This window comes from Lagopus leucura, unplaced genomic scaffold (assembly GCF_019238085.1).
Source record: "Lagopus leucura isolate 7727_CA_CO unplaced genomic scaffold, USGS_WTPT01 Super-Scaffold_100012, whole genome shotgun sequence".
Lineage (NCBI taxonomy): Eukaryota > Metazoa > Chordata > Aves > Galliformes > Phasianidae > Lagopus > Lagopus leucura.
Window position 1 is genome coordinate 6824902 of NW_024962267.1, and position 12009 is coordinate 6836910.

Consider the following 12009-nt stretch of genomic DNA (forward strand, 5'->3'; position numbering starts at 1 on the left):
GAAAATAAATTAAGTAAAGCCATATTATTTCTATGAAGAAGTGTAAGAAATAGTCTGCACAAACCTTTGACAAAAAGATGTGTTGTGCAAGAAATCTTCCCTGCCTCATTAGAGACCTGGCACGTGTAGTCTCCACTCTGAAGTGGCTGTACATCAAATAGCTCCAATTCTGCAACGGAGTCTTGCAAGGTAATGTTGCATTTGTGTCCTGGTGCTAGCTCAACGCTACCTCTAAACCATTTGACTTCCAGTGGAGGAGAGCCTCTCACGATACTTGTAAATGTGATGTTTGCTCCAGATAGAACATTAAGTGGTTCAGGTTTCTTCACAAAAGATGGTGGCTCTAAGTATACAAATAAAACAGACAAAGAAGTAGTACTCTTGATCTTCTGATGAAGAGCATGTAACAAAAGAATTAAGACTTTTTGCAAACAAATAAGTGTATCTGATAGATACTGACCTCTAACACTCAAAAATGTGCTGCATTCATCAGATCCAGCTACATTAGTAGCTGTACATGAATAAGTTCCCATATCAGATTCCTGAAGCTCATTAACTTTCAGAGAACAAGTATTGTCTGTAAGGGTAGCCTGATATTTGTCTCCACTGGTAATCTCCTGTCCATCATGAAACCAGGAAACAAGAATGGGCGGTGACCCATAAACTTTGCACTCCAGAACAGCAGAAGAACCCAGCTGACCGTATGTTTCTTTCAGTCTTCTTGTGAAAGAAGGTGGTATAATACGATCTGTATTTGTTTAAAAAAAATAATAAAATAAATGAAAAACTATCGTACAGAAGCTTAAAATATAGAATGTTCTCTATGTATCATAAAATCAGTTCGATTTCTTTTACTGTACATACATTATCAATCTGCTCCTGCATGCCTATGTCAATGAGAAGTGGAGAGTTGATGACTAAGGATATGCTGGAGATTTTACTCACACACTTTTAAAGGGCAGGATTTTTTGTTTGTTTGTTTTTAAGTATTTTTAATACTAAATAATATTGCACCAGTTGTCTGAAAAAAGACGCTTGGATTAAAGGTGAAAAAATCAAATCCTTGCAGCAGTTCCTGCCCCTAAGATGTCAGGTAGGCATCTATCCCTGACTCTTGTCATCGTCATGTGCAAAAGAACTGAAAAATTATACAAGCAGTGAGTCTCCCAGACTGTCAGTCATAAGAAACAGTATGCTACATAAAGGCATTGTAAAGGAACTTTTGATCAGATATGACTCAAAAAGAGTAGACAACTAACCTGAAACTTGCACTGAAGCAGTGCAGCTGCTTTTACCAACACTGTTTTTCACCTCAAAAGTATATTCTCCACTATCTTCTAGTCCTGCATTGAGGATCTTAAGCCCAGATACTTTGTTGAAGAAACTGATTTTGTATTTATGGTCAGTAGACAATTCATTCCCATCCTTAAACCACCTAGCAGTAAGCTCTGGTGTGCCATCTACTGTGCATTCCAGAGTACAAGAGTCTCCAGCTGTAACTTTCACTGGGCCAGGCTTCTCTACAATGACTGCAGGTTCTGCAATGAGATGTAAGTCACAACATTTTAAAAAACAACAATGCAAGAGTTATTAGTACTGTAAAAATTGAAATTTTTTAACAGTGTTTTTTTATTGCTGTTGTTTTTGTTATCCCATGCTACCCACCGAGCACTGTTAATTTGGCAAAGCATTCCTGAAATCCGGCATCATTTTTTATCTGACAAATGTATTTCCCAGCATTGGCTGGCTCTGCATTTCCAATCTTCAAAGATGCAACGTTTTCTGAATAGGAAATCCAAAGATTTTCACTTTCTCTAATGATCTCCCCTTTGTCTTTTAACCACAGAACAGAAATGGGCTGTGCTCCTTCAACTGCAGCTTGTAGTTCAATTGTCTCCCCAACCACAACAGTGATATCACTCAGCTTCTTCACAAAGGTTGGTGGTGCTATTTAAGAGAAGATTGTAAAAATCACAGTCAAGGAAAAGCAGGAGGACAGTAACGGGAACAATGACATTCTGAGAAGATGCCAATCTGTATACAAACCTCTCAGTGTTACAGAGCCAATGCAGGAGTCACTTCCCACATCATTTACAGCTTTACAGTGATATTCACCAACATCTGCAGTATCCACATTGAGAATGTGAATGCTAGCAAGGTAGTTCTCAGACATGACCTTGTATTTCTTGCTGCTTCGAATTTCTCGCTTGTCTTTATACCATGAAATCTGGAATGGAGGTGTGCCCTGAAGCTCACATTCCAGATGAACATCAGACCCTTTCAAGGTCTGGACTGGATGAGGCTTCTTGGTAAAAGCAGGGGGTGCTGAAACAAAGGAGTTAAAATTTGTGTTATTTGAGCAGAGGACATTAAAGAGGAGAGAGTATTCAAGAAGTCAAACTGATACGGAATAAAAAAGGCAAACGATAAATAAAAGAGATCTCCCACAGCATAATAAGCAGGCAAGAGACTTTGCATCTTTTCCAACAGGTTTTGTCCCTTCCTATTAAAGAAAGTGAGATTTAACAGCTTTTCCACACGGGAGTACTCATATGGGCAGAAAGGCACGGGGAAGAACTTGGATTCTCACCTTTCACTTTCAGTGAGGTGCTGGTGCTAGCACTACCAGCTGGGTTCTGGGCTTCACAACTGTAGTCACCAGTGTCTTCAACACTGAGGTTGTGCATTTCAAGGACTGCCACTGAATCCACAAAGGACATGCTATATTTTTCACTTGGATGGATCTCAGTTTCTCCTTTGTACCAGGTAACTTTAATTTCGGGAGATCCACCTACTTTGCACTCATACCTAGTGGAATCATGTTGTTTCACAAGTCTTGAAGAGTCTAGTTTCTTAATAAACCTTGGCGGTTCTGGAAAGCCAAAAATGGGAGATGATGCTTTAAACTGCGCTGATTCTTTGAAAAAGCAGGTAAATATGTAACAGAAAATATAAACTTTGGGGACTTATGCAAACATTCTAACTTTGTAATTTCTATGTTATTATTATTAATTCAAGTTTGTCCAAAATGTATATTAGGTAGCAAACAAATTCTCTGTTGGCATTTCAGTTAGTTTCTCCTTATTTTACTTTCCCATTCTACTTCTCTTTCTATACATCCAGTTTAGATCAGCTGATGTGTGGTTTTCTTTAATAATATCCTCTTGCAATATGTGGATAATAAGAATGACCGTAGAAATGCAAGAATTCAAACTATTCAGCTAGGAATTATTAAGAGAACTTATGCTGAGTATTATAGCAACTGCTTTATAACCTAACAGGTCATTAAGAATTGATACAGTCAATAAATATACCCGAGTTAAAATCCTTCACACATTCATTGCAAAACCAAACATAAAGGTGCATACAAGGAAGAAAAGTCCAGGAGCTTAGGCACCACAAATAAAAGATGTTCAAAACAGTCATGCTGGGAAGAATTATGAGATGGTTGGTATTACTGAAATTGGTTATAAAGATCCTGTGACTGCACAGTAAACTAGATAGTTACATTCTTTTCTGTTAGGAGAGAAAGGAGCAGATGTTTGATGTTTTACATCAAAAGTAACACATGAATGATTCAGAATCACAAGACTCTGAATACTCCTGGATCAAAGATAGATGTAGTAGAATGATGAGGTGGTAATGTGGGTGAAACCAAGGGATCCTTCTACAGTTAAGTCCCTGTTTGAGCATCCGTCTGCAAAGTGTAGGAAGAATATCTGTTTTATTCTGGGTTCCTTCAACCTGTGGGATGTTTACAGAAGATCCTATGTTGTTAGTAACAAAACTTTCTTTGAGTTTCTAAAAATAGAGATGATGTCTTGTTAACACAAGAACTCTTGAAATCTCAGTAATTTACTATCAATTTTCACACTGATAAACAGATGATTGCCTGTCTGCATACTGGTCAGTTGCTGGCCAGTCACACTCTGACTGAATTTCTTTCCAAAAATGAGAACATAGCTTAGTAAAGCACATACTTAAAATGTTAAGTAGTTTCTAAAAGAGTTATTAAAGCTACAGATTTAGAACACTAAATCTAATTTAATTTAAAATTTAATTTAAAAAACTGGGAGATGCTGAAAGTCAGTTGGACACAAGATCTTGATTCTAGAAACAAAGCTATATATATCATAAAGATGAGACAGCAACTTCCCAAATTAAAAAAAAAAGGTAAACCAATTCATACATAAGATTACACTTCCAAGTACTGTAGGAATTTTATGACAAATTATGAGAAAAGAGAAAACCGCACAAATTCTAAAGAATGTAAGTAATGATAAGATTAAAAAACATAAAAGGATCAATTCACAACTTTGTGAATAAAGAGTTGCAGAGTAAGAGAATTAATAAGGTTAGTCAAGATCCTTCTATGAACAGTAACTTCAGTCAAAAGAACATATTAGTACTGTTATCATTCACAATAAGCAAAATTGTGATTCTGGTGCAAGCAAGCTTGAAACCTTCAAAAGAGATTTCTTTCTTTAAAAAGAGATTTCTTTAAATAAGATTTCTTGCTACAGTATTTCAATAACTTTTGTAGGACAATCTATATAAGAATAGAATCTCTATTTGCCACTGAATCCACAGGTAATGCAGTTTGCCACAGTCCTCATACACTCAGAGAGAAAAATCTGTATGGAAAGAATATGCTCCAGATCTATCTAATACTTTTGATGTGTATTTTTTACAAAATCTTAGTGGTGGTTCAGCTTCTTCTGTTATTTGTCTCAGAGTAGAAGTTACAGTATTTACTCTTGAAATGTTTGCATGCATATGTGTGCTGTTCTTTTCACCTCAAAGCTTACACAGAGGAAGAAAAGAACGCCCCTGAAACAACAGGGACATAGAAAGTCATACATCATTTAAGTAGTTGATTTTATGTTTGTCCTTTCATAAAATAAGCAGGAATAAGATATCCGGAACAGCTATAAATATAACCAAAGTTCCCACCTACATTAAGGAAATTACAGTAAGATACAAGTGCCACTTACACGGGGCCAGTTTTAAAATTAGACCTTCAAAAAATCATTACATCCACACACTATGTGGAGAAATGTTGGCAGAATGATTGTTTTGCCACCAAGTCTGCCCCTAGATTCTACAATTTTTCCTATTCAACAACAGTGGTTTTCAATGATTTTACTCTGGAAGAGTGAAAATATTTGCAGGAACTGAACACACATTAAAAAACACATTTAAGTCTCTTAGGATAATCTGCTTCTTCCAGCTACCGTTCCCTCTTCTAGATAAGTTAGTGAATGACATTTCTACAGAAAGATTTTAAAGCAGACAGCTTTTGCTGGCTGATGGGATCATTCATAAAGGCACAACGTGGTATTAAGTAAATTTTAACATTTCAGTGAGAGAATTCCTCTAGTAGGACTCACTGTATCAGACCAAAAGGAAGATGGATAAGCATTTAAATATTAAAATAGTATTTACATGAAATAACAAATCTCATTGTACCCTCTTGAAAAGATTGTTAGTCTCACATATGCACTATTCAGGGTGTCTACTTCGCAAATCAAAGTCTGCTGAACAGTAGAGCTCCCAGCAGTACCTTGTACAGCCAGCTGGGCGGCGCATGCATCCTTTCCAACACTGTTGCTGGCAGTACAGGTGTAGAGTCCAGCATCTCCTTTACCCACTTTTAGGACCACCAAGCTGGCCGTGTTTTCCACCAGCATCATCTTGTAGTTGCCACCTGGGCGGATCTCTCTGTTGTCTCTGGTCCACACAATCCTCATGGGTGCGGAGCCAGTCACATGGCACTTAAAGGTTGCCCTTTCCCCTAGTGCCACATCAATAGATACTGGCTTGATGTCAAAGAAAGGTGGTTGTAGATGTTCTGCAAAGAGGAAGGCATGGCAGATCTCACCATCAAACTTTACTACACACCTCACGATACCATGCCCATACTCCCTTACCACCATACAATGAGTAGAGTGCGAGAAAGAGTGAAGAAATAAAAGAGGAAATAGATACAAAGTATCTCTGTTTAAGAGCAAGATACAAACCTGTAAGGAGAAGCTTAGCACTGGAAGATGCAGTTCCCAGGGCATTTTGGGCTGAGCAAGTATATTGACCACAGTAAGCCATATTAGTTTGCAAGATCTGAAGAGTTGCAACATTATTTAAGAAGGTTGACTGCACATTATCGCTGTCACTTAAGAGAACCCCATCCTTGTACCAAGAGACCTGGATAGGCTCTGAGCCATTTATACGGCAATCAAAAGTCACTGGAGCACCAACAGTTTCCTGAATATCTTTCAGTTTCCTGGCAAATGTAGGTGGAAGTTGACGTTCTGCAAGACAATAATAATCACCACCATAAGTAGGAAGCTATCCTGTTAACCTAGAATTACTTAACATACAGAATCCAGTAAGAACCCCTTTTTGTAGACAACAAAGAGTTTTTACAAAATACCCCAGGAAAGAGTGGCCTTGGGCCCATCACCTTTAACAACAAGCAAAGCTGTGGTAGTAGCAAAGCCAACATTGTTTTCTGCTTTGCAGGTATATTCTCCAATGTCACTGTCCTCCACGGTGGAGAATGCCAGCGTGGCCACGTTATTCTTGAAGTGCATTTTGTAAGCCTGTGTTGATCTGAGTTTGGTGTCTTCTTTGTACCAAGACACCTTGATTTCTGGTGCACCACCAATCTGGCATTTTAAGACCAAGGGCTCGCCAATCTTCACCTCCACACGGTCCAGGTGTGTGATGAAATAGGGTGGTTCTAGAGAGGAAGAAGCATAGTGAGTAGAGGCAGAGCATCACTGGGGTACCCTAGGGGATCAAGGGTGGTACGTACCTAAGATAGATACAAGGCTGTGACAAATATCCCCACCCGCCTCATTTGACACCTCACAGGTATATTCGCCTTCATCACTCTTGGTGCTGTTGAAGATTTCAAGAATGCCAGATTTGTCAGTAGTTGTAACACTGCAGCGTTGAGACTGAGCTATTGGCATGCCATTTCTTTTCCAGGTAACAGAGATGGGAGGGGTACCCGTGTAGATACTTTCCAAAACAATGGACTTTCCTTGTTCTACACTGAAATCACTTAACTTCTTCATGAAGACTGCAGGCTCTGTGTGGAGGCACAGGTCAATAAGGTGAGGGACAAGTATGGCAGCGCTGCAGAGACACATCTATGCATAGACAAAACACACACCTTTCACAAAGAGTTGAGTTGTGCAAGAGGCACTGCCAGCATCATTTGTGACAACACAGGCATAGTCCCCACTGCTCCCTGGCTCCACATTGAACAGCTGCAGCTGTGCCTTAGACTCATCCAGAGAAATGGAGCAGGTGCTGTCTGGCACCAGCTCCCTGATGCCTCGGAACCAGGTGACTTTGAAGGGCGTGCTGCCCTTGATATGGCTAATGAATGTCACACTTGATCCAGGCAAAACTTCCTGGGGATCAGGTGTCTTCACAAAAGAAGGTGGTTCTAAGGTCACACAAAGAAGTGAAGAGGGAGAAAGATATTAATAGGAGATTTCCTGTTGGGGATGAAATCTAAAACAGGTTTAAAATAAAGAGAGTGCAAGGGAGAAACCAGAAAAAAATACACGAAATAAGAGATACGGTATAAAGAGGGAAGAAGCGTTTTGTAGAAGGGTCTGTGATACCCTTCCACTGACCTTGTACAGTCAAGAAGGCACTGCATTCATCAGATCCAGCCACATTAGTTGCCACACAAGTATATGGCCCTGTATCTGTGACATCCAGGGCATTCAGCTTCAAAGCACAAATGTTATCCAAGAATGAGATTTCGTATTTTTCCCCACCAACAATCTCATTCCCATCCTGAAACCAGGCCACAGACATGGGGGACGTGCCAGACACTTTGCACTCCAGCAGCACTGAGGATCCCAGCACCCCATTTGTTTCCTTTAACTTTCTTGAGAATGAAGGAGGAACAAGGCGATCTAAGTAAGACAGTGCAGAAGAAGAATAAGAAAAGTGCACGTTGGTTGTTTTTTTTTTCAGTGAAAACGAAAAAAATAAAACCACCCAAAACTCCTGTCTTTAAAAAGATAGAGAGCTGACCTGAAACATCAACTGAAGAAGTGCAGCTGCTGTCCCCCACCTCATTGTGCACCTCAAAAGTATACAAGCCCCTGTCACTCTTCTCTGCAGAAAAGACTTTCAAAGTAGATACGTTGTTGAAAAAGGTAATCTGGTATTTGCGGTCGCTCCTCAGCTCTCTGCCGTCTTTATACCACTTGGTGATAAGTTCAGGCGTCCCCCCTACTCTGCACTCCAGGGTAAAAGGGTTGCCTGCCATCACTGTGATCGGCTCAGTCTTCTCTAAGATGACTGCTGGTTCTGAAACAGGAAGGAAGGGGAAAATGCATCATCAGGAAATTCACCTGCAAACCACTAAGCAGAGGATAAAAGAAGCAAATAAAGGTGGTAGAGGAAACTGTGCAAGCCACAAGATATAGTACCTGTGGAGCAGGCTATACCCACCTAGGACTTGTAAAAATGCAGAGCACTCCCTCATGCCAGCATCATTTTTAATCTGACAGATGTACTTTCCAACATCCGCTCCCTCAGCACTGGCAATCTCAAGAGTTGCAATATTGTCCATAAACCACATTTGGACATTTTCACTCTCCCTAATAACTTCACCCTTGTCTTTCAGCCATACAACAGAAATTGGTGGAGACCCTTCCACCACTGCCTGCAGGGCTGTTGGCTCTCCAACGAAGATTGCAGTGTCACTCAGCTTCTTGGTGAAGCGTGGGGGCTCTGATGGTAAAAATGAGGCAGAGGAGAATTAATCACACATGCCTGCTTGAAAGAGATGCAGCCAGGAGATCAAGAAAAGAAGGCATTGGTATTGTTGATCCTTTAGCATACAAACCTTTGAATTTCACTGGGCAGGTGCAAGTGTCACTCCCCACTTCATTCATTGCCTTGCACTGATATTCTCCAGTATCTTGAGATTCCAGGCTGAGTATGTGAAGGCTGGCAATGGAGTGCTTTGCTGTTACCTTGAACTTCTTGCTGCTCCGGACCTGCCTCCGGTCCTTGAACCAAGCCACCTCAAAGGGTGGAGTCCCTGCTATCTCACACTGGAGGATAACATCCGAGCCTTTAAGTGTGTCCACAGGGCTCGGCACCTTGCTAAAAACAGGCGGTTCTATAAAAAAAAGAATCACATCATAACGTGTGAGACTGCTTCCCTGGGTAAGTTTCTGGATAGTATCAAAAGGCAACTTATTCAGGAAGGAGGCCTGTACTTCTTCTATTTAGTCTCCAAATACATGGCCTCTCCTCTAAAAAATGCTGAGCACATCTCTCCAGGAATTCATCCCAAGCACTCAGAGTCTCAAGGCCAATATGGCACTTCTGTATCTGGAATCAGAGCTCAGATCCCTCCCCCAGAGTCATTCTCCCCTCTCTCCAGGACCATATTCCAGCTTTCCCCATCTCTTTCCAATTATGAAAGTTACACTCAATTAGGTTCAGTGCAAAAGCCCTCCTCTTACTAGATTTCACTCCTGTCTGAATCAACGTATATGAAAAGGAGGCAGAGGGATGGCTGCAAAGTGTGTCCAGCTCTCTCACCATGGCTGGTGCTCCATCTATTCCATGCTTCTCTTCTGAGCTGGCAACCTTGCCTTATTCAGCTTGCAATTGACTTAAATGGGGAGGGGCAAGGGAGTGGCTACACAGCATTCAACACCCACTACCACTTTCTGCCTACTTTCTGTTGCCTACATCACATCACTGTTCAAATGTGAGAGCAGCTGGAGACACTGCCCCAGCAGCCAAAACTACCACGGTGGCATCTCCCTGCCTCGGTGTGCAGCTGAGAGTGGGATCAGGATTGCGGTGGTGTGTGGAGCCATGCTGCTGACCTTTAACGGATACTGAAGTGCTACAGCTGGCAGCGCCGGCAGAGTTTTGGGCTTCACATATATAATCACTGGCATCCTCAGCGCTGGCATCCAAGATAGTTAGCACTGCTGTAGACTCTACAAAGGACATGTGGAGCCTGTTGCTCGCCTGGAGTGCCTGATCATTCTTGTACCACGTGATCTTGATCTCTGGTGTGCCAGTGATTTTACATTCAAGTTGAACCGTGTCTCCCTGCCTCACAAACTGCAAAGCTTCAGGCTTCTTGATGAACTTGGGAGGTTCTGCAGAAAAAAAGTATGTAGAGAATGACAGCATGCATTTGCCACATGAAATCTACAATGCTGAGCAAAAGTCACAGGGAGCACAAGAGCACTGGAGTGCAACAAAGAAGGAAAGATGTAAGAAGGATTAAAGATGGCAAAAAGAACCAAAACTCGGTTTCGCCCACTCTGGAGGTGTAAAAGACACTTGAACGACGATTGTTCCACTCAAGAGAAATTCTGAAGTTACCTTTGTGGGGTGAAAATATTCCAAGAGCAGCACAAAAGTAGTGACAAGCCCATCTCCCCCAGGATCCTACCCCAGAAGCATCAAAAATGGCAGGTACAGTGGCACTTGCTTGCATTTCTTTAAGGCATATTTCTGCATGAAGAACTTAAGTAACTTATAGTCCAGGTTAAATCAGTAATTAACAACTCTAACTGAAATATGCAAGATAGTTGTATTTTACCATAGAATAATCACTACGCATGAATACCCCTGTAAGTGTAATTTAAGCACTAATGAAGAAGTAGGATATTATCACGTGCAGCTCTCCATACCAACAAAGAGCTTTGCAAAGAGATTTGTCCCTTTGGAGAATTGGCAGGGACACAAATTTTCTATTGGCACACAGTATGAGAGCAGCAGAGTCATCTCATGGCATATCTGCTTTCTGAAAAGCTCACTTCTATATATTTCCAAGCTGAAAAGGGTGGAAGATGAGGCTCACTAATAAAGAGGCCTCTATACCCAAGAGAAAGAGAACATGCAAACAAAGTTGGCTTAATCACAAATACCTTTCACAGTGAGTTGGGCTGAGCAAAAGTCTTTCCCAGCTTCATTACTAGCCTGGCAAGTATATTGGCCAGAGTCTCCTTTACCCACTCTGAGCACTCGAAGATGAGCTGTGTTTGCTACAAAAGTAATATTGAAGTTTCCTCCAGTTCGGATCTCCCGACCATCCTTGGACCAGGTGATTTGTATTGGCTGGGCTCCAGTAACATGGCATTCAAAATCAGCACTTTCTCCAAAAGGCACATCAATAGATTCTGGCTTAGTATCAAAGACAGGTGCTTGCTTGGGTTCTAGAAACACACACACACAAAAAAAACAATATAATGCTCATACAGCTCATAGAAAAGTTAATCCAAAACACAGATACCATTCCATACATAAAATGGGAAGGAGGCACCTGTGATCCAGGCAAAAGTTTTGTAAGCCAACACACCTGTCACTGTAAGCCTAGCACTTGTGTTGGCAGTGCCCACAGCATTAGTGGCTGTGCAGGTGTATTGCCCAGTGTGATTCATCTCTGTTTGCACCAGTTGCAACACTGCAACATTATCTACAAAAGACATGTGCACACTGTGGTCATCACTTAATTGCACACCATCTTTATGCCAAGTCACAGTGATGGGTTCTGAGCCATTGAGTCGACACATAAGTTTAAGGGGTAAACCAACAGGGTGTTCGATGTCTTTTAATCTTCTTGCAAAGGAAGGTGGTCGTTTGCGTTCTGGAAGAAAACAAGTAAAAGATAAATGTATGCCAAGAAGCAATTTTTTATATAATTTTGCTAGAGAAGAAGTACAGTAAAGAAGCATTTGGAACAAAATCATCACCTTGAACTGTTAAGAGAGCCTTTGTAGATGCAGTTCCTACACTGTTTTCTGCCTTGCAGATATATTCGCCGCTGTCATTGATAGCCACTTTGTTGAAAGTGAGGGAAGCAATGTTGTCTTTAAAGAACACTTTGTACTCAGGAGTAGACCTGAGTTTTGTATCACCTTTGTACCAAGACACAATAATTTCTGGGGTTCCAGCAACATGACATTGCAATGTTGTATAATCTCCAACTGACACCTCAAG

At 41.0% G+C, this 12009-nt stretch overlaps 1 protein-coding gene across 7 annotated transcripts in view; it reads right to left on the reverse strand.

Annotated features, from left to right (window-relative positions):
- The window catches only part of TTN (titin), a 235824-nt gene that overhangs the window by 156082 nt on the left and 67733 nt on the right, over nucleotides 1-12009 (reverse strand). For 5 of the 7 annotated variants that reach the window (XM_042874689.1, XM_042874688.1, XM_042874687.1 and 2 more), the window contains 6 exons: nucleotides 2591-2872; nucleotides 2047-2325; nucleotides 1666-1947; nucleotides 1260-1538; nucleotides 461-748; nucleotides 65-343 (listed from right to left, as the gene is read on the reverse strand). The exons of the other annotated variants lie outside the window; for them this stretch is intronic. In XM_042874689.1, the coding sequence (XP_042730623.1) occupies nucleotides 65-343; nucleotides 461-748; nucleotides 1260-1538; nucleotides 1666-1947; nucleotides 2047-2325; nucleotides 2591-2872 (1689 nt within the window). The remainder of the gene's footprint in view (nucleotides 1-64; nucleotides 344-460; nucleotides 749-1259; nucleotides 1539-1665; nucleotides 1948-2046; nucleotides 2326-2590; nucleotides 2873-12009) is intronic. 7 annotated transcript variants of the gene reach the window in all.